This window comes from Pteronotus mesoamericanus, unplaced genomic scaffold (assembly GCF_021234165.1).
Source record: "Pteronotus mesoamericanus isolate MK-2021 breed Mesoamerican mustached bat unplaced genomic scaffold, CSHL_Meso_final contig_68, whole genome shotgun sequence".
NCBI lineage: Eukaryota > Metazoa > Chordata > Mammalia > Chiroptera > Mormoopidae > Pteronotus > Pteronotus mesoamericanus.
The window spans coordinates 4512862-4535764 of NW_026555234.1; the positions used below are offsets into that span (position 1 = coordinate 4512862).

General features: G+C 50.8%; 1 protein-coding gene across 1 annotated transcript in view; it reads right to left on the minus strand.

The window, feature by feature from the left end:
- CLNK (cytokine dependent hematopoietic cell linker) overlaps positions 1-21299 on the minus strand; it is a 78427-nt gene extending 57128 nt beyond the window's left edge. Inside the window, exons 1-4 of the mRNA XM_054581832.1 lie at positions 21169-21299; positions 20038-20109; positions 11158-11186; positions 2135-2172 (exon numbers count right to left, since the gene is read on the minus strand). Of these exons, the coding sequence (XP_054437807.1) occupies positions 2135-2172; positions 11158-11186; positions 20038-20109; positions 21169-21299 (270 nt within the window). The remainder of the gene's footprint in view (positions 1-2134; positions 2173-11157; positions 11187-20037; positions 20110-21168) is intronic.
- Between the last annotated feature and the right edge of the window lie 1604 nt (positions 21300-22903).

The window sequence follows — 22903 nt, forward strand, 5'->3', positions numbered from 1 at the left end:
GCTGAGCGTGAGGAGAGCAGGTGGCGGGGCAAAGCTAAACTGGCTCGGGGGTCCACAGTGGCCAGGTGAAGGGGGCAAGGTGAGTGGGCTGTTCTGCTCGGGCACGGCGCGCAGGGTGCTGAGCTGGAGCACAGGCACGCGGCTCCTTCGGGAACCTGACGGATGAACGGTTGTGGCGAAAACGCCACTGATACACTGTTACCCGAACACCAAGATGTTCCTCAGGGCAGACGCTCTGGGAAAGCCCTGGACCTGCTGCAAGAGCCGGGAATGTGAGAGCAGAGCCAGTCGTCTGTGCAGCGGCCCTGCCAGGTCTCCCTGGCACGGCGTGTGGGGACGCCGGGAGGAACAGCGACTCCCCCGCCCCTGCCCCGCCAGGGGAAGCCGCGCCAGACCGTGCAGTCCTCCCCACCAGACTGAACAGAAATATTTGGGTTTCTTTCTTTCCAGGAAGGAGACAGTTTTAATTTTAATAAGTGACATCTATTTATTTATTAACCTGTTTATTACCTTCTACCTTAGAGGTTCTTAACTAAAGGGAAGGGAAGGGGCAAGTCAAGGAACATATAGCAAGGACTCATGGACAAAGCCAAAGTGGGGAAGGATTGAGGGAGGGGGGGGAGGGGGGCAGGGGAAGGTGGTGGAGGGAAGGCGGACAGAAATGTATTTGGAAAAATAAGTTAATTAAAAAAAAACACCCTCTCTCTAAAAATAAAAAAAAAATTAAAAGAGAAAATCCCCCCAAAAGAAATATAAATGAATAAATTAATAAATAAGAATTAAAATTCTCTAGTTTCAAAATGCCCATGAGTTAAGGGCTGCCATAGCAAATCTTGTAGAAACTTATATGTACACATCATAAATGAGGTTAAATTTCTCCCATTTTCTAAGATTTAGCATTTAAAGAGTCCTACATCTCAATGTAGGTCAGAAGAATAGGAGTTGCCAAGTTCATGCTTTACTTTTGTAGTTTTGCCACCTGGGGCCTAGATCAAGTTTAAATATACCACAATTTTATGCTAGCTTTATTTGTATTTTTTGATATTCAAATTATATCCAAAAAGACAAAGGCCTCATGGGAATCAATGGAAAAAGAAATAAAGTGAAACTTAAAATAACTAATTAAAATACAAGAAACCCCAGAGGACTCTGGACAATGTGAAACATAACTTTTTAATTTCACTTATTTAATAGAGCTTAACTATATTTCTTGAAAGTCATTAAACTTTGAAAAAAAGTCCAGTATTCTTTACCCATAAAACTTAAAATTAATAAAATAGTTTGTGATTGACTGATTGATTGATTGATTGTGCGTGTATGTGTGTCCTGGGGTGAAGTTCTATAGCTTTAATTAGATTTTTAAAGAAGTCTTTCAAACAGGAGAGAACCAATTATTTTATAGGCAGATTCTGTCTATCTGTCCATCCATCCATCCATCCATCTATTATCTACAGGTGTGCTAGTTAAGACTATTTAAATAATATACATATATAATTTAACTATAAAGTTATTTATAAATATTGGATAATTGAATTCTGTTATATATTTTCTCAAGTCATTAAAATTCTCTGTAAATATTGTTAATGGCTCCATGATGTGAGTATAACATATTCAACTACTTTTATATTATTGAATATTAAGCATGATTCCAGTGTGCTGCCATTTAAGATATATTATTATAAAATATAAATGAGTATGTTTAAATATTAATCCAAATTTTAGGTTAGTTCCTTAGTTTAAATTCCCAACCATAGTATTATTGGGCTGAAGAAAATGGACATTTTTCTATTGCTTAGTTAATACTATGAAATTGCTTTCCAGAAGCTTCGTTCCACTTTAGCATTTCACCGTGAGTGCTTGCTCATCACACACTTCCCAGCACAGTGTGTTGGCATGCTCACCTTATCCAATCTGCACAATGACTGTGTGAATTAATTTTTATCTCCCTTTGATAGCTGAGGAATTGACATACAGTTTTATACCCAAGAATTGAAATACAGTTTTCCCTGCCAGGAAATTATACGTTTTGAAATTTTTTTCTTTGTTTTTAATCCACCGAGTGCCTTGACAAAAAGCCAGTTATTTTGTAAATATCAAAGACTGAGAAAATAGGTAAGAGAAGCGGCTGACTTACGTAATTGAGGAGAGATTCATTAATAGTCTGGAACTGGCCTGCCAACAAAAACAGACCAAAATGTTAATGCAAAACATTGAAAAGACTGCGCTCTTGTTTTTCTCCAGAAATCTTGTGCTCATTTCACTTAATTTTTCTTGACTGTAATTGCTGAAAATGAAGTGTATATTCCTATACTTCTCACTCCACTGCTCTCGCAAAAACGGAGCAATGGAAAAGAAGGAAAGAAAATCAAATCCAAACGAAGAGGCCTCACTCTTTCCATAGCAGGTTAACATTCTCACAGGAGGAGGAAGACTCCTCCCCCACCCACCAGTGCACCCAGGTCCCCTCTCCCCGGAAGGTGTCCCCTCTCCCCGGAAGGCGCAGTGTGTCGCATTTGCAATCGGTCCACGCCTCGGTCTCCTTGGACACACTGAGAATGGGGTCCTATCTAGTCATCTATCCCCAGCTCCAGGCACAAGGCTCAATATTGACCAGATGAATTCTTTTATGCTTTTTCTTTTTAATCCTCATTTGCCTGAGGACATTTTTTTCATGGCTTTAGAAAGAGAGAGGATGGTGGGGGGTGGGGGTGGGGTGCAGAGAGAAACATCAACGTTTGGTTGCCTTCTTGTGCAGGAGACCAAACCTGCAACCTGGATATGCGCCCTGACCGGGAATTGAACCCGAGACCTTGGAGCCCCATCCGTGGTCCACTGGACGGAGCTCCCACACAGGCCAGGGCCAGATGAGTCCTTCAGAAGCACTGTCAAATGCATGTTGTTCAGTTGAAGCTCCTCGGCACTCCACTCCCGCACTGGGACTTGCTCTGTGAAGGTTGGTGGAAGGTGCTCAGGGTGCACTCACTGTCCTGTTTGACATTTTACTCTCAGGTTATGAAAACCAGCAAAGGGCTGCTCACTGGCCTGCAGGGTGTTTTTTTTTTTTGCTTCTTCATAGACTTAATTTTCTTTAATTGCCCTGCAGTTTCATGTTGTTAGTCTGCAGGAGGATCATTATAAGCAGAAAATGTTCTTATCATACTCTCTTCATTAGCACACAGGTGAGAAGTTTCCTGCAGGTTTGTCTTTGCAATTGGTTTGCATCGATTTGATGGAAAACAGCAATCCCATGAGAAACTGTATTTCCCTTTCTCCTTTGGCTGCTGTGAATCTCAGGGCGCAGATCTGGCCTGCGTCTAGGGAGTGTAAGAGGACCATGGTATGATAGGTATTTCTACATCTTGGTCTGGCTTCATCATTTTAAAGAACTTTTGGCCTTTTACTCTGAAATCTCTTCCCATTCCAAAATACGAAATTCACAGTTGTGAATGTGCGTCAGCATTCCCAAGTCTTCTGGAGGGTGTAGGGTGTGAATGAATGGAGGTTTGGCTCCATGGAAACAGCTTTCTGGAATTTGAGGGACCTGTGCTGGTGGGGAGTGGGAGGGGTGTTAATTAGCTAAACTAATCTTGCAGGTGTGGAGCTGGGAGGTGCAGAATCCTGCCTGTCACCTGTCCCAGCGCCCCCTGGTGGTGGGACTAGCAGCTGTCACTATCCTGGGGAACTAAAGCACACCTTCCTGTCCCAGCACAATTACGCCGGCCCAGAGATCGCTGGAAAAGAATCCCACAGCTTTCCCAGGCCCTCCAGAGCTGCGATTTGTACCGTTTCATGAACTGAGTGAGAGCAGTGAGATCGCCCATAGACACCAGCTGGCCTGGAAGGAGCCAACGACCCCGGGTTCATTGGGGATCTGCTCTGGCCCTCGCGACCTCAGACAGCAGCCCCACCGCCGAATTCAGGGTCTCACATAGTTCCACTTCAGGGGATCGCCCTCACGAAATGCAGTCATTTTACTGGCATCCCCACGGTAAGCTGGGGCCTCTGCTCTCAGCAAAAGCCAGCATGGCTGCCTGAGACTCTCCTGGGGTCCCCAGATGTGCTTTATGCCACTTCTGGGTCTTTGTGTGCTCCCACCTGGAGCCGCTGACTCACCCTCCCCTGATCACTGCAGGCTTCTGGGCCACGACTGAATTGTCAGAGCAGCTCATTTCCTGTCTCGCTCACCGTGACACATCAACATTATAAAAACCAGGGAGCATCCGATTGCTTCTTTGTTGTGAACAAAGGCTGTCCATCTTGGGGGCAGGAGTCGTCTTTGTCTCTCTCGTCTGCAGAACCTCTCTGTGTGCGTAACAGTGATGCATCTGGGACATGTACTTATAAAAGGGCTGTTCACAGCTCATGAAACACAGCCCAGGTTCCCTGCCGTGGCCCCGAGCCCAGCCCGGCCCGGCCCAGCCTAGGCCCTCTCCCCAGTGTCCTGCCTTCCCAGTCGCTTCCTCACGGAGCTGTTGCCATCCAGCCTCTCCCGGTCCCTCCGGGACATCGAGCTCCTTCCATCTCAGAGACGTCGCCTGTGCTCTTCCTCAGCCCGGACCATCCGTCCCTCCGCTCTGCCCTTGCTGTCAGACCATATCTTATATGACGTCTCCCTCAGGGGACTGTCCCTGGCCACCAATCTCAGGTGAAAATCAAGAAGCAGCGTCTTTCCAGCCCAGTCCCCATCACTGCAAGCTCCGGGTGTGGCGGTGAGGACGCTGTGTGCGCACCAGCCCCGAGCGCGCATGCGTGTCCCAGCAGCCTTGCCCTGGGTGGCCGTGGCGGGCAGTGTGGCCGCTGGGATGTGGAGCATGTGATGGAGTCCACTCCAGGCTGGCCCGCTGGACCCTCCACGCTCTCGTTCTTTTCTCAAGGGCTGGCCAGAGACAGAGGACCCCAAAGCCCTCAGGGATAATGGAAGCCACTGGGCAGAAGCAGCGTGTTTGGAAAAAGACCTCTTTTGATCCACATTGGATTGTGATGTGGGCAAGATATAACCCTTTATGTTCTTAAAACTGCTAATGTTTGTAGTTTACACATGACAGACATGAGCCTTCCCTGATGAAAAGTCTTTCTCGTTTCTCCATAGCATGTAGGAGCAAAGCCAATAAACACCTTGCTGCAGCCTGGGGCGCCTGCCTCCCCCGCAGCGGTGAGATTTCGGGCTCCGTGCATCGCAGGCGCGTGATCAATGGGCTGTGAATTACAGTGAGGGGTGCGGCAGAAACTCCCCAGAACGGGGACGCTGGACCGCCTCTCTCGCAGAGTAAACTGGAGATGGATCCTTCCTTTTGCTGGACCCCTGATCCCCACCAACCTGGCACCCCCAAACGCTTCCAAGTCTTCGAGTCCCCCGGAACTGAGGGACAGGTTGGCTTCTCAGAGAGCCATTTTCTGAAGGGACGAACAAAGCCACTCTTCACACCGCCGCCCTGGAAGAGCTCTGCTCGGGGACAGTGGTGGGTCAGCCATCAGCACCGACCCCGGGGAGCCCCAGAGAATGCCGACTTCTGCGCTGCTCGAGGATGCGTCCTTTATGAGAGACAGTGGTCCCTCAAGCTTCTTTTTAAGAGGGACGTGAAGACGTGTGTCCTGAAGAGGCTCAGAGGCTTTCCTGACAGGCGGAAAATTAGCCCAGGTTTCGATTGTCAACTTGGACACCTCTTCTCATGCCCACAGAGGTGTAACAAAGGCGTGTGGCCAACGCCCATCCAGTTAAGGTCCCCTGGCCATGTTCATCTTGGGTGTGGGGAAAAGAGGAAACAGGAAAAAGCAGGCCCCCAGTATAAACTAATTGCTGTCTGCACAAACTCCCATGGGGCTGTGTATTCACACTGTGGTTTGAGAACTACTGACCCAGAAGCTCCTGCTGCCTTCCATTAGAAGCTGGGCCAGGAAGACAGAGTGACTCTCTGGCTATTTTCACTTATAAACATGCCATGAACTTAAGCCCCTGGAAGCACAAGACTGGTGCCTTGCCTGTGCCCCACTTACAGGGACAGGGGAGCTGGCCCAGCCGCAAGTACTGTTGCCATGGGATAGTCACACTTGGAAAAAATTCCCCAAGCAAAACCAACTTTTGTTTTCCTTTCTTCACAAGATTTTGGAGGGTGGGGGTGGGGATAGAGGTAAGCAGAGGGTTCGAGTTGCCTCCAGCTCCAGGGGGCTTCCCGCTGGATCCACCCATCAGTTTGTGGTGAAGAGCAAGAGGCCGGTGAATTCCCAACGCGCATCCCCGCGTGCCGCGTGGCAGAGACGGCTGCGTGTCTGCCCCGCCCGTTTCCCCTTTCTTCTCGGTCCTAGGACCCCGTGGGTTAGCTGGGCACAGGGCCGCTGAGAGGCCACACGTACCACAGCTCCTCACAGCCCTGGCAGACACACGGGGCCAAGAGTCCAAGGACCAGTCGATGAAAGAGGTGGAAAGTCAACTCGGAGTTTCCTCCGGTGACACCGCTGTGTGCCGCGTATTCCTTCTTTTCCTCCCTTTGCTTCTCCTGCTGGTCGGATTGCAGGCGTCACTCTTTCAGGGGGTGGGTCAAAACCCCATTCGAGGACAGGGCAGGAGGGGCCCGGGCTGCTTGCCTCTGGACTTGACCGCCGGAAGGAGAAATGGGCCTCTGTCGTGCATCGGCCTCAGGATTTCTCTTCGAAAGTGTCTTGCAGCCTTTCATGATTTGTCAGCTTTGGAGCTCACCCACGGACACCGCAGAACCTCCAGTCAAAGGCGCGAGCCCATTTTTCATGGACGCTGAGCGAGAAGTTCTAGGTTCAAATCCTGGCCTTGTCGCTTTCTGGCCATGGGCTCCCAGGCAAGGCTGCAAGCCTGGGTTAACTGAGGTCCGCTGTAGAAGGGGAATGTAGCGTCTACCCCAGGTAGCTGTTGAGAAGTTGAAAAATGTAACTCCCAGGCTCAGCGCCCCACTCATGAGTCGCTGTGTTCTGTGTTTCACGTCTTTTCAAGTTCAGCATCGCGACCAAGTCTTTTTCCCTCCGTCCGGATCCTCGGTACTCTCTGCTTTCATATCCGTAGTAGAAAACTGTTTAAGATTTTCTGTTCATTTTAGAAACAAAAGGTGTCTTTTTCAACATTCACCTCTGCTGACAGGTTCCTGTCGTCTCTTCACAAGGGTTCCTCAAGCTGGAGTCCCTTCCAGATGTGAGGCTCAGGGACTCAGGGACCGTCACCATCTGGTTGATCTTCTCATCTTAAAGATGGAAAAAAAACCCAAACCCAAAACAAAACCCAAACAACCTGGGGCCAGACGTTTGGCATATAGCTCCGAGGGCACGGTGACAGACCTGGGTCCCCCTCCACCGATCTCCCCACGTGCTGAGTCCTCTTGGGCTCTGTTGACCTGATCTACATGGTGAGTGTAGCCAAATCCCTCCCTGCAGCTGGATTGCACGAGTTGATCGAACGCCTGCCCCAGAGCAGGGGCCTCACTCGCTACCAGTCAGCGCCTTCCCGTTTTCTCATTCTCAGGTCCTCGAACTTGCCGATGTCATGAGAGGACCAGCCTTCAGATTCTGGGCGCCAGCCTCACAGCCTTGGGCCCTTTGCTGCCCCCCTGCGCCGCCTTTCTTCCTTTTTCTCTTTTAGGCACTTGAAGGGATCCGAGAACAGAGGCATCAGCCGTGATGAGGAACGGGACTGCCCACACCCTGTGCCCTGGCGGGTTCCCAGCTTCAGACCGCCGGTCTATGGCTGTAGGCGAAGGCAGGCACGAACTTCTTCATACTGTGTTTCACTCCCTCTGAGAGAAGGATGATAATATGCAACAGCCCTGGGCTGTATGACTTGTACTTGGGAAGAAGAGAAACAACAGCGAGGAAAAGCAGGAAGGAGAGGAAGAGAAAGAGAGAGAAGGAGAGATAGATACAGATGATACCTATATGTCTAATATGGCTGTTATATGTATTTGTTAAAACATACATGCATATACAGGGGAGGGCAAAATAGGCTTACAGTTGTTTACATAGAAAACAATACAATAATAAATAATACAAAAATAAACTCTGTGTTTTGGGTATTCACAATTGTAAACCGACTTTTGCTAACCCCTGCATTTATTTTGTCTGTCTCTCTCTATCCACCTACCTATCCACCCACGTACCAACCTACCAGCTTAGTCATCTAGCCCTTTTGGGCATTTCAGTTTTATTCACTGGACCCCAGTCTCCTGATCTGAAGATTGGACTATTTGTGTTTAAAATTTACAACTCACAAACTCACAGAAATAGCTACATGGCAAACATTTATTGGTGAGTTGGGAGAACAGGCTTAATGTTCTCACTGGGTGGCCCTTGGAAATTCAGTTCCTTTCTCTAGTTCCTAATCCCCTCACCTGTAAAGCATGGTCTTAGCATCTTAGACTCGCTGAGTCCTCAGGACCTTTTATCTTAATTTATTTTTTTAAAACCCCTGTACCCAAAGCTAGTTATAGCCTCTGTCACGTGCAGAACTACCACAGGTTGCTTGAGTGAATGGCTAGATGAATGAGTGAGTGGTGAGAGCTATGGCAGCTGCTTTTGACTTGCGATTTTTATTTATTTTTTTTTTGCGGGGTTATCTCCAGGACTTCAAATAAAATATTCTGAAACAGTTGTCCAGAGAATTGACTGCAGCTTCCTGGTGGGGACAATCTTGATAGTTTCTTTTGGCTTCAAATAGTGATTCTTAAAAGACTACCTTAGAACTACCTGAATTGGAATTATCTCATTAAATTAAAGATTCCTGGTCTCAGAAAAGCCTGTCTAGGCACAGGCCAGGGGGTGGGCTTGAGAACACGCGTCTTTAACTGTGTGATTCTGATATAAACTGAATTTTGAAGACAATTCTTAATGCTTGGGCTTACCCATCTTAGGAGATTTGAAATCTTTGCCTGTACTTACCAGAACTGGGGAAACATCTTTTCCTAGCAATTCAACTGCCAACTTTTCCCATTCATTTTTTTGTCCACCCATTTCTGTTATGTCTTGAGAGAATGGGCCTCCGCTAAATTATGCAGGTGCGGCAATGCCCAGAAAGGACCAGCAGGGGGCATTAGCTGCTCACATATTCAATACCTGGCCGTCTCCCTCTAGTTCTAAAATCCTTACTAATTTTTCTTTTAAAAGTGGAAAAAAAAAAGCCCCAGACAACCTTTAGGACTGCTTTCTTTAGAAAACTAAAAAGCAAAACAAAACAAGAGCTTCTGGACAAAATTAAATTTGTCCTCTGTTTAATTGAATCAATATTATCAGGGTTTTTATTGTGTATGGTGACTTAACAAAGAGAGACCTGTTTTCTCATTAGATCTTCTCCAATTTCATTCTTTATTCAGTAGAAGGAGAAAAACTCCTGAGCTTATTTTAAGGAAACAGTGGTACCATTCTCTCTATATCAGCCTCATAGAGGTATCGGTATTGACAAGATTGTCACATTTGAATCTGTGCCTGTCTTCTCCAGGTCTGGAGTATTCTTTATTTTTGGATAGTTTTTAGGATATGAAAATATATGCTGCTGTAGAAAAATTAAGATGCAGAGAAGCAAAAAAGAAAAAAAAAAAGAAAAAAAAAGAAAAAGAAAGAAAATCACCATAATTCTGTATAGCCATGCAACCCCCGTAAACACACACACAGGAGGTCCAGTCTGTACACATGTGGCCACGCTGCGTGCACCGCTCTCGTGGCCGCGCCCTCACAGAACCACACGCTAGGAGAGAGCCCCGGCAGTGGGCTTGCTTCCACACCATTGTTTTTAGCGGCTACATAGTATTCTCTCCTATGGATGCCCCGCCATATTTCCAACTAATCCCATGCAGGAAAAAAAATCACAGACCATTTAAAGCACTAGGAATGTTATAGACATCCCTGTGCGTGCAGAGCCCTACATCCATCGTCATGCGCGTCCTCAGTCACGGCGTCCCACGCGGGGTGGGGTGGGTCTGCGCACGCGCGGACGCGGGTGGCGGGTTTCGCCGCTGTTTTCGGCAGCGTGCGGACTCGAGTGGGTATGGGCCGGCCTGTGCAGCTGTATCGCAGTGGATCTTCTCGGGGTTTCGATTGGTTTTCTCGTCCTTGTTCGTGTCTCTAGAACGTTGTGGATGGAATGGGATACCCACCTGTTTCTCCCCACCTTTAGGCAGGCGACCAAGGTCAAGGGACAGGGGTGCAGGTCCCCTGGTTTATAACTCACCAGCCACAGCTCGAAAATAGCAACTTGACTCCCAGGCGCCCCCTTCAGCACTTCCTGTAGCCCCACAGGACTCTGAGTGGGCGGCGGGAGCGCACGTATTTGAGACCGTTTGGAGAAAGCCGATCTTGACGACCACAGCACCTGTTAGGCCCTGGCAGGGAAGCCTGACAGAAGCGTGTTCCGTAGTGGGGCTGAGAGCTGGGCGCTTGCGTTTTGCTAGATTCACACTTGCAATTTTTCTTTGGCTTTTCCCCACTCTCCCCACTGCTGCGTGGGGCATGCCACGTGCTCCGCGATGCTCCCAGGGCCAGCACGGTGGTCGAGAACCTTTGGCCTTCCCTCCTGGAGCGCAGCGCTCTGCAGGATCCCGTCGCGGCCCCGCCCCCTTCCTCCGTCCAGTTCTCCTTTTCCTCTCATTCCAGGCATCGTTTCTAACCACAAGCTTTCTAGGGAAATTCTGTGGGACTCGCCTTGAAAGGCTCCAGGATGAACAGCACAAACTCTTAGTCACACTTGAGGGGGCCCCTGTGCCCTTGTGGGTGCTGAGTGTGGGGAACTGGGTGCTGAGACGAGATGCCGGAGAAGCGTACACTGGTTTCTGATCCATTCAGCCACTCAACAGTATTTTGGGGAAAACCCATTGTGCTGAGTTGAGTGAAGCACAGGAGTAGCCACTCTTACCCATTGGGCAGAGAAAGCAACTCAGGCCCGAGGGATCTGTGCCCATCCCAGGCCACACGGCTCCCTGGTGGACAGACAGGGTTCCTGCCCACCTGGCCAGGTCCCAGCGCAGGAGGAGGTCCCTGGCCATGCTGCCCCTGGGAGCCACCAGAGGGAAAGGCTACAAGGTGCTCCTGGCATTTTGAACAGGTCAATGGTTTCATCAAAGAGAAAAAAAAAGAATGAAAGAATGAAAGGAAGAGTCTAACAGACGGGTGCTCCGTTCCCACCACCCTGGGGACCGAGGGCCCCTGACTCACCGGCGGCACTGCAGACTCGAGGCCATGACCTAGGGCAGAAGACAGAGGCAAGGTGAGCGTCAGTCCACCATGGCGTTCACACCCTCCCAACAGGGGCGGCCGGCCCGCAAAGGCCATTTCACGGCCAACCTCTGGAACTATTGCTTGGTGTTTGTATTGTTCTAGACCTAAAGTAACAGCTCTTGACAGAGACTCTAGAAAATAGAAAAATGCACGTAGAAGAAAATAACCATCAGCACCACAGGTAATATTTGGACCAAGTTCCTTCTCATGGTGCCTGTGTGTATAAGGATGCATGTGTATACTCGAATACATAGCTAGACAAACATAAAAGAATGTGTAGGATCCTGATGTTAAAAATATGTTGTGTATCTTTAGCTATTATTCAAAAGCACGTTTATGGGCTGTATGATTTCCAGAGGGGGCAGTTTGGGCCGGGCCGGTTTTTCCTACAGGGAACAGTGTTGCACTGTGCACCCAGGCCTGCATTGTAACCTCATTGCTGAATCCTTACACGGAGACCTCCATCAAGTGCAGCGAAGGGGTCAAATAACGGGGGCCTTCTAACCCCTTGTTCACGTCAATCACCAGGTGCCTTCCGCACGGGCTGCCTTTGTTCATAGTCCCACCTGCAGGCAAGAAGTGACCATCCCCCTCTATCTCACTGCCGTGAAATCCATTCTTTAAAACAACTTTGCCCCCTTGGCACTCTATTCCTGTCCCATGTCCTTGATGATTAGTGAGAGTGAATTATTATTATTATTGTTATTATTTTCAAATGGTTTGGGGCCATTTGCATTTCTTGGGTGATAAGTTACACGTGCACGCCTTTGCCGCTGTCCAGCGAGGTGTGTCCCTGGCCAGCACAGCCACCCTTGGACAGTGTGCCTTTGGAAGCACCTTCTCCCCGACCTGGGGTAAGGATCTGAAAAGCCCTGGGGTGATGGGAAGCTCTGAAGGATGTCGCTGCTGTGAGTCGCCTTGTTTGTGCTGTTAATAACCCCGGCCCAGGCTGTGCAGCCTTCCTCCGAGGCTCTCCAAGTGCGTCACAGGAGCAATTAATTGAGCATCGCAACACACGCCAGATGTAAATATTTATGAGGTTTGGTTGGTGGCGGGGCTTTGGGTGCAGAACAGTGAAGCTGGGAGACGTTGGTAACCAGGAGACCTCATCCTATGAGTCCAGCTTCCAGCTCACACTGTCGTCTTCTGTGCTCCATTTTATACTCAAAGTGGCCCTGTCCCAAGTTTACAGACAAGAAACAGGGGACTCAGAGGACCCAACAACCTGCCCAGTCCCGCAGAGAGGGCAGGATTTGACGCCTGCCTGCCTGCCCCAGAGTCCTGGCTATTCTGCCCCGGCCCGGCCTGGAGGCCCCGGTGAGTCAGGCTCTGCAGGAACCTTGCAGCTGCGCGCTCTCGGCACCCTTGCCATTATTAACTCTTGGAACCCTTTCAAGGTGCCTGAGATTCTGCAGAAATTAACAGTAAAGCAGCCAGCAAGGAGCCGATTATTTATCTGGGGCCTGGGAGATCTCTCTGACACTTGCCACACATGGCCTTTTTGTGACATCTTGATCTTTGATGAAGGCCTCAGAAGGTTCCCCGGACTTGCACCTGATGGCATGTGAAACGCAAATGACGTGTTTGAGGCTGTACAGCGAGCCTCACGTGAGCGTGGCTGTGGACAGGAGGCAGCGGGCTGGGAGCGGGCGGCGCACGAGCCTGCACCCAGGTTCCGGAATGCCAGGCCCGGCCTTCTCTGTCTCCTGGAGAGGACGACAGCCTTTACGTCGGGATTCCGTCTTGTTTCTTATCTTGGCCTCTCCTGGTTTTTAGAATCAAAGACTGTTATGCTAGGAAGTACCTTGGAGAGAATGTGGCCTGATTCACTGCTCCAACTTTTAGATTCCTGGAGCTGCAAGTGAGGTCTTTTGACGTCTGAACAGAGGGGAGGGAGAGCGCCCATGGGCACAAGGCGAGGCTGGACTCCCAGGAGGCTTCTCCATGCTGTGGGTGCAGCTAAAGCTTAGGAGAGTGAAGTGACTTCCCTGAAGTGGCACCTTGAGCTCTGGGCACAGGCCGACTTGTCTAACTTTAAACCGCTCATCACTTACAAGCCTCGAGCAGCCACTTCGACCTCGAGCTTGGCATCTGGAAGACGCTGATTATCAGGGCTGCCTGGAAGCAGCTTCTCAGATCTGCTCCGCCGCTTGGCGGGTCCCACAGCGAAGGTGCGCACGTCCAGGTTCGGTCCTGCGGGACCCTGCACCCCAGGGCTCTCTGCACGTCAGCGCAAGCCCAGGGAGTTAGCAGAGGAAGTGTCAGCAATGCAGGGACTGTGGTGTTGTTCCAGCTGAGCCCGCAAAGGGCGAGGGAGAGGGAAGGCTGGACCTGCCGCCCAGGGCCAGGGAGGGACGGTCCGGGAGGCCTCCTGGACTCCGCAGCTTTGTCTGGCTGGAGTGCCGCTGACAGGCTCTCTGAAAAGGCTCCTGTGTTCACACTCTTCGAGCTTGACAGCCCGGGATGATTAATGAAAGATGCTGCTTGCAAACTTCGTGGAGACTGGATGTGTTTTCTCTGGGCTCAGGCAAGACCCACGTGTTAGCGAGCTGCCTCCTGCCTGGGAAGTACAGGGATGCGCCCTGGTTTCCTGTCGTCAGCAGCGTCCATACATGGCAACGTGCACACCGGCCACAGCTGGGCAGCGTTAAAGCTGGGCAGCCGCCCGCTGTCTCCCCGCCCCCGCTCCGTCCACAGGTGGGGCTGAGGGAGGCTCCTCTTCCTCTCTATTCCCTGCTCGTGGAGGAGGCGCGCGGGTCCGCGTTGTGGGGGAGTTCAGCGAATGTAAAATGACAAAGTGGACCTCAGAGGCTGGTGGTTTTCAATACTTAAGGTCCTTACAAATAAAGACTTTTTAATTTCTGAATTATTTTACATTTTTAGTATTTCTTAATAATTTAATTTAGTGCCCTTTAAAAATAAAAAACTATTAAACATATTAAACTCTTCCCACCCCTCCCCCGTTGTTCCCTAGGAGAAGCGACTGCCATGAAGCAGGCCGAGCACCCTTGCGTTCGACTTATCCCTGGAAACAAAGTTTGGATGGTGTGTGATTCCAGTCCCACAGGGAGGGGACTCGGTCTTGTCCCCAGGGTCACGCTTCTGGCGTGGAGACTAAGTCCTCGTCGCCTCTTGTGCGTGGTGCGCGTGGGCCCCTCTGGGTCTCCCCAGGCACCCACGCTGGTCCAGAATGCGCCAGCAAAGCCCTTGGGAAATGGCGGGGTGACTTCACCCTCTCCCAAGCCTCCCAGATGAACAGGCTCAGCTCCACATCTCACCTGAAGTCCTGCTCCTCAACTAGAAAGACTGCTTTAGAATAAAAGTCTCTCACGTTTAGAAGACAAGTGCTATTTTGGAGAGGTGCTAAACGCAGCGTTGGAATAAGTACGTTCCCTTCTTCCCTGTCTTTGTAATGTGCGCACTAAGTGATTTCGCCCACCCCTCCTGGAGGGTCTTGGTGGGCAGTGGCTTTATGTCGGTCTGGGGGCATTATGGAGCGTCAGCCCCAGTGGGACCAGGAATTAAGCCTCTGACTCTGCAGGTGGAGGGAAGGGGCCGAGGTTCACCCTTGGAGGAGCTTTTCCTGGTGTCTCTTTAGGCCTGCCCCGTCTGGTGGCAGGGCCCGCCCTCCTGCCTCTGCTCCACCAGGTGGGATTTGGAAACGCCCAGGGTGCTCCGCAAGGAGGGAACCTGGAGGGAGGAGCTCGACCGCCGGCAGCAGCGTGGAAGCGCTCAAGGCCACGCGCTGACACTCTGAGTGGTGGCGCAGGAAGTGACGCAAGGGCAGCCGTGGGCGTTGGAGAGGGAAGGGCTGGGATAGGGCAGCCTAGGGAAGGCCTGGTGACGGCCTCCGCAGCCCGTGGGCGTGGCCACAGAAGCCCTCCTCGGACAGGCTGGCCTCTCTCCTGTGGAGCCCACCCTCCTACGACCCGAACAGAGTAGAAGCGATTTCTCAAACTTCCTGCTCCGGGCCCCCAGCTCCTAAAAGGGAGGCCCGGTACCAGGTACAGTGCCTGGAACATGGGCTGTACAGAAAAACATGTTGTTGAATGAGAATGAGTGAATGAGTGAATTGAATGAATGCACCCACATCCAGGGAAGCCACGATAAGAGGGGCGTCTCAAGAGGAAGCCACCCTAGAGACGCGCTGCGGACCCCGTCGGGGTCTCTCACACGGGCCTGTCCTCTCGCCGCAGGGCCTGCGGTGCCCGCGCGCGGTGGGAGCCTGCTCCACCCGTGCGCGCGCCCCCCACCTAGAGACCCCTGAGATTGGCCCTGTGGTGTTTTCCACGACAGAGGCCAAATTAGAGTCTCCCAGCCCCGTAATTCTTTGAAGCGCTTGAAACGCACACCAAAGTGAAGTCAGGTGACTTCATTTTTCATAAGTGATTACCTGGCTTCCTGCTTTGTCAAAGGAATCCCTCATTAGTTTCAACAATCTCCTTTTTTTCCTATTTAATTAAAAAAATAATTTGGCTGTATACCACTCTCTGAAGGGGCCCTGGGGAGAATGCTGGGAGTGTTTGGTACAGCTCAGAACTGTGAGAAGCCCATCCCCCCATAACCCTCTGAGGAGGGCGGGGAGGGCCCTCCCACCCCCTCAGGATCCTGCCCGGCCAGGGTCCACGGTGGTCCTTCCTTTCAGCTCGTGCTCTAGTGACACACTTAGTAGAGCTAAAAGGCTGTGCGTAATTATTCATTTCTTAATCACATCTTATAGTTTTAAATCTTGTGGTTTTTTTTTCTTTCCTCAACTAGATTTTTTAAGTTCTTTAGGTCAAAAAGCTGGTTTCGTCACCAATAACCCCTTTCATATAAGCTGTCTCTGACCCTCACGAGCATGAGAAGACAAACACAAAGCTTTCTAGCCTCGCTGGGCTGCCCCGCAGAGCGCGCGGCAGCAGGGCCAGGCCCGGCCGGCTCAGCGGGCAGAGCGGCCCCTGAGCCCGGAGCCCCTCCACGCTCTCGCCAACCCTTCCCCACGCGCCCTGCCTCCTCTCTCCTGTCCTCCACCCTCTCTCTCTGTTGCGAGTCCCGTTTGTCATCTGTTTAAGTCTTGTATGTGCCAGGCATGGGGATAGGACAAGTTAACAACAGCCTTCCAGTGGGTCCCAGTGGGTCCTGATTCTACACCCCTCCCCTCACTACATCAGGGTTTATTGAGCATCTGCTATGTCACAGCTCCGAGCAACAACCACAGGAAAGCTGGCGGGACCCCGCACGATACTTGATGCTTGCGCAGTGAAAGCCCTCTGGACCCTCCACACAGCTGTCAGCTTGCAAGATCCTCAGGGGATGCTCTGCTTCGTGCTCAGTGAGGGGGGCAGGACGGGCCAGAAGTGATTCTCACGGGTCTCTCAGTGCCACGGGTTCCCAGGGCGGCTGGAGAACAGGGGCGGGAGGCGGGACCCGAGAGGTCAAGAGCAGGCAAGCGGCAGCCAATGCCCTTGTTGTCTCCAGGAAGACCCAGCAGGGGGCCTCCTAGGGCACAGAATAGAACGACTAGAATGGGGCAGCTGGCTCCCGAAGGGTGAGGCCTGGCCCTCCTGGGCCCCGGGAAATTACAGCCACCTGCACCTTGTCCCGCAGGAATTAACTCTTGCTGCAGGTGTTAGTGGCTGAAGGAGAAAATGGATAGTCAATGAGATAATGCGTCGGGAGGGATCTGAATGGGCAAAGTGTGAGAGACACTGTTCGTCACAGAGCGGCTGGGAAAGGAAAGAGAGACGTGCGCTTGGGTAGGAGGACGCGGCTGGGAACCTTGGCTCTGCCACTCGCTAGATTGTGAACTCGGGCGAGCCCTTAGCCTGCCCCCTGCTCCCAAGGGGGCTGCGCCTGAGTCTGTCTCTGCTTATGGTTCGGTGCTTTCGGATCTGTTAGATAGCTTTTCTATGTCCCCTCCCCCCACCATAGACAAGCATCGTCGTGGCAGGGACTGTGTCTTCATCTCCTCATCTCCAGTGCCGTGGTCTCCCTGCTGGGGAGGACGTTCTCCCCCTCCTCGCCCTTACCCGCTTGCCCTGTCCCCACTCCCATCTTCTTCTCTCCATCCACCCACGGTGGCGGAGCGGGGAGGGACAGAGCGAGTGCTGAGCCCCGAGACCTCTTACTCCAGCTCCGAAGCTTGCGCTCTTAGCAGTGATGCTCAAAGCCAGGGTCCTCACACTTGAATGGGAGGGCTTATTTAAGCACAGGTTCCTGGGCCCCAGCAGGGGGGTTTCTGATTGGCAGGTGCGGCCTGAGCACCAGCATTTTTAGAAGTTCCCGCGGATGCTGATACTGCCGGTTTCGGGCCGCACTCTAGGAACCGGCCCTGTGGGGCTCCTGGCGGCGGAGGCGGACGGCCTTCTCCGGCGGGTAACGCGGCTGCCCGCCTCTCACGTGGTGTGTGTGGACACGGGCGCCCTGGAGACGCAGAGGACTGCAGACGGAATTCCCACGCACGTCCTGACTCAGGAGAGGAAGAGAGAGCGTAGGACCCAGGAATGGCACTCAACCTGAGACTTAGACTCCAGTGCACATCGCGCTGTGGCCAGTTCGTTGCCTGGGGGGGCTGGGAGGGGTGTGAACAAAACGCCTCTCCCAGGCTCTTTCCTCCTCTGTAAAGTGGGGATAGTAACACCTTCTCCAGAGCACCATCGTGAGGATTAAAGGCAAACGTCCTTTCTGTGGTGTATAGTGCACGTTAGGCGTTAAACTAACACCACACTTGGCTTTGAACTCCATTGGAAAACATCCATCAGTGTGTGCCTGTTTCTGGCCGCATCGGGCGACGGGGTCCTGGGATTTAGGCGGGTGAATTCGACGGGACGGTCTAGGACACGCGCACCTCCGTGCAGCGCCCGGGTCGCGGGGAGGGGATGCGGTGTGATCTCGTAAGTTTCTTGGATGGCATTCAGGGCGTCGCATCGGGCGGGGCCCTGGCACTCAGCTCAGCCTTTGCTTTATCTGTTTGAGTTTGGGGCTGGGTGGGAGTGGACGGCCCATTTGCGCCTGTGGGGGGAGCCGAGGCCTGCACACAACAAAGGGGCGGCGGCAGTGAGGGCAGCGGAGCGGAGCGCCAGGGTGGCGTTAGGTGTTAGTGGTAACATTGGCACGTCCACCGTTTACCGCGCCTCAACCCGCTACTCAGCCCGGGCAGGTTCTGTACCCTGGCCAGCCCGCATCCTTCTCCCTATGCAAGGAAACGAGTCATACGATCGTTAGGACCCAGTGAGAGACTACCTGTGAGCACGTACCACAGCGCCTGGAACTTGGTGAGCACTCGGTGCACGTCAGCCTTTGTTATTTGTTGAGAACCTACTACGTTCGAGTCGCATGGCAGAGTATCTACTCACCCAGTACAGGATCGCTTCAGGTACAGGGGGTCAGGGGTGGACGGGACAGCCCGCTCCTTAGGTCTCAAACAGTGTTTCTAAGATACACGAGGTGCTGCGGTGGAGGGGGCGGGCCTGCGTGCGGTCGCCCCGCTAACGAGCGGTCCGCGGAGATTTCAGTCCAGCCGCGATGGACTCACCGCTCTGCCTCTCTGCATAGCACCCTCTGCCCCTGACCTTCATCACCACCAAACGCCGATGATTATAATTTATATGGATAATGAGAACGTTGGTTTAATAGTTATTGAAGTAGGACCATAGACCTAAATCTATAGTTTTCAGACATTTTGATTTGATTTATGTATCTTAAACACTAATTTATATTCATATAATACTTTCATTATAAAATACGCAGTGGTACAGAGATTTGTGTATGAATATGGGGATTTTTTTTTTAACTTGAGTTTATAAGTGGTTTGGAGCAGGTTGCAGAAACATCGTCTGTTGCTCTTTTTAATATATCTTGAGCATGCTATGACACATCCTGAAATAATTTGCTTCAGAAAAAAAAGCCCTGCTTTCTCTTTTCTCCCCCAAATGTAAGTGTAAATATTACTTTGATGTGTGTAATTGCTGCAACCATCTCCATTTGAAGGAAGGCTTCTAACCCTTCCATCTCCCCTCTCCCGCTATTGTCAAGAAGTAAGGAAAATGGATTTGAAATGCATTATTTAAATGGATTTAATGTAAACATTGAAGAAGTCTGAGAACAGCCACAAATTTTCCTTTGCTTAAATGTGGTCTTGGAAATGTTTCAGGTGTTCTGTTTTTACAGACATTCATTCAGTCTGCTTAGGAAAAATATTTGTCAAGCAGATCTTAGGGTCCCAAGAACGCTCCTTGTGCCTGGCGCATAGTAGGAACTAAAAGAATGTTTGGTGACTGACTTGAGTTGAAGTAGATTCAGATTCGAAAAGAGGTATAGTGCTCGGAGACCCTTCGGCAGCTCTGGGTGCAGAGAGTGCTCCTGTAGGCCCTGGGCGGGGGTTCTGTCTGGGTGCAGGGAGACCCACACCCCTGCTACGTGGTGGGGTGTTGCCCAGGATCAGACTGCTGGCTCATGACCGAGCTGGACCTGACTCGGGCTTGGTCTCTTGTCAGGGATTTTGTCAGCCCCCATTCTGAGCTTTCAGACGTGGCTGTGAGCCCCTTGAAGCCAAGACTTGGTCTTTCATCTCTGTGTTCTCAGTAACCTGTGCAAATCTCGATGTCATAATTGATCAGTAAACAAAGAAAAGAAACACCGTGGACAAAGAAAAGAAACCACATAGGCGGGTGGCTCCCTGTAGTCCCCTTGTTTGTGAGACCTGGCCGTGGACTCACGGTGTGACCGGCAGTGAGATTCTACGACACTGACTGTGCGCGCGCGTGGGTGATGGTCAGCTCATTTGCCATAGAGGCAAATGCTTCACTCTGTTAGTCAACAAGAAAATACTCTCACCCAGTTTTTGGCAGAGTGGTGCTCTGGAATTTCAAATCACTGGGTCCTTCATTTGTTGTCCTTTTGTTGCCCCTAGAATGAAAGGCAACAAATTATAGTCAGGAAAGAGTAAGGAGCTGGGGCAAAGTGATATAATTAACTGCTTTCATTCACAGAAACAACCGCCCAAGCTTACACATTTTCCAAATTTGTCTTTGCATTTCCATTAGGGTTAAAGAAAATCCCTAAAATCCCCTTGAGTTGTTTTAAGTAACTCAATTACTTTGAATTACTATTATTACTTTTTTAACGCACAAGCTTTATTTTACAAATGGTGGCAATGGGATAGAAGTGCCCCAGTCAAGACGAGCACGCGGTCTGCTCCCTCGTCAGCAGGGCCACGGGGACGTCCTTGAACTCTGAAAGTCTCCGGGACATTGCTCTGTGAGAGCACGAGGGTTACACCTTCGGCACACGGTCAAACAGGGACAGCGCCCACGGGCCAAAGAATGAGCTACACGTTTTTCTACATCAGCTGAATTCTGCCCCAAACCAGCAAACGCCACCAGTGTAGGAAGGAAGACTATTTAACAATAGCAACTTCGATTCAAATAGTATTGATTGAACTCCTATGTAATTTAGGCACTTTGCTGTGGTACTTTCTATGAAGAGAGTAAATTATTTTGAATGGAGTTGATTTGTTAAAATTCATTAAGGCCTACATTATCATAGACTATCACTGTTATACCTTATTTAATGAACCAAGCAGACTGTATTTTCTTTTATTTTTTGTAGGCGTTTCATGAGCTTTGTCACCTGTTTACTGACAATACTGTTGCCTCCAGTGCCCTTCCACCTGGTGAGCACCTGTGACTCATTGTCCTCCAGGTGTTCTCCCCTTGGGCCAAACTTCTTCTTCTTAGACCTTGGACTTTCTCTACTTCCTCCCCCAGGGCTCTTTTAGGCACTGGTCCCTCTTTCTCAAATACCCATTGCCTTCTTTTCCTTCACACTAACTCGTGCTGAGCCCAGTCAGGCCACTTCCTCAGAGAGACCTTCTCCGATGGGAGACTGGCTCCTCACAGTGCTCGTCTGAGTTGAAGTTAAACTTCTGTTATACCTGGCAGCTGTAATCATGTCTGACAAGTCTACCTCTCGATGAGGAGAGATTTGCAGAGCTTGGCCCCCTGGGGGGCTGGGTCAGTGCCTGGCCCACACTGAGCTCTCAGTGGACATGCATGATTGTCTGCCTGAAGAAAGGGCTCCAGGAGCTGCCTGACCATGCCCAAGCCTCTCTTTCCATCCAGGATTTTGTGTGGAGCCTATTGGTTGCAACGTGATGGGTAGAAAATTGAGTGAGGGGTGTGTGTGTGTGTGTGTGTGTGTGTGTGTATGAAAGACAGAGAGGAAGAGAAAGAGAGGGAGAGATGTTGATGTGAGAGAGAAACATCAATCAGTTGCCTCTCATATGTGCCTTGATTGGGAACGGAACCGGCCACCTTTTGCTTTGCGGGACGACAGCCAACCAACTGAGCCACACTAGCCAGAGCTGTTTAGATATGTTTTGCCATTGTGAATATTTATGTTATTTTATTGTTTCTCATTTTGCTTTTTCGTTATTTCATGATTTCAAAATTATTTAATTATTTCATATATTTCATTACTCTTTTTTTTACCCAGGTGGAATTTGATTTATAAATCTATACCTGCGCCCTGATTTCTCTTCTAAGGTCTAGGCCTGAACATCTAACTGTCTTCTGGGCCTTTCTAACAGCTGTCCCCCAGACGGCCCAGGCCCTTTCACCGGCGAGCGGCTCCATCGCCCGGTTAGTTTCCAAACCAGCACCCTGGGCGTCTTCCCCCGGGTTGCCGCCAGATCCTAACGGTCAATCCCCAGTGTCTCTCATTCTGTCCCCGCCTCTTCACTCCAATGAGCAACACTCAGTCTGACTTCTCTTCTCGTCTTTCCCAGCCTGGCCTCTGCCGTCGGCCCTCTGCCTGCCTTTCTGGCCTCCTGGCTACCTGGCCTCCGCTCCGCCCACCGAACTGCAGCGAGAACCCCTTTCTAATGAGTGAAATACTGTCAGTCACCTTTGGCTGGAAAATCCTTAGCCCCTTCAGGAACTTCAACCGCATTATCTAACCCAGTACTCCTCAAGCCTCTGAGTTACCCCAGTTTCTTTCCCGCGCCTGGTGAATGGCTTCGAATGCTCCGGCAAATGCCTGTGTAACGTCTAGTTGAAAGGGGACCATGTCTTCCTGTGCGATATGATCTCTTTGACCCAGTCGATTATGTCACTCCCCCTCCAAGCACAGGATGTTTGTCCCTCGCAGGAACTTTGAAAATATTGACACTATCCCCTGCTGCTTTTCCTGGATGAGCATCCGGTTGACTGGAGAGCCTTGAAGTCCTTCTGTAGAAACAGCACCGTCTTCCTTTTCTCAGCCTCTCAGGGATGGCCGCAGCCAATGGCCAGGGTCCTCGCAATCCGAGGCGTGGTCGGTCTGAGAAGTGGGGTGGCACCAGCTGTGTTAAGGGGTCCCCTGAGATGCCGGTGTGAGTCCAGCCCAGGCAACATGATATCATATTCATTTCCACGGTCCTCCGAGACCACGGCCTGTGTTCTGCCACCTGTCACTTGTTGTGCTAGCATCACCATGAACTTTAACGTGGGCATCCGCAAGATTTCCTTTTCCTTTGCACAATCTGTGAGACTTAAAGTTCATGAATTTTTTTCCCTTCCTTATAAATCTACAGGGTTTTTTCTCCCTGATACGATTGATCAATTCTTCTATGCTCATCACTTCTCTTAGTTTCTGTTATCATGCCCTCAGAAGGAGAACACCCTGCTACGTTAGCATCTTCAGAGTCATCATGTTATCTCTT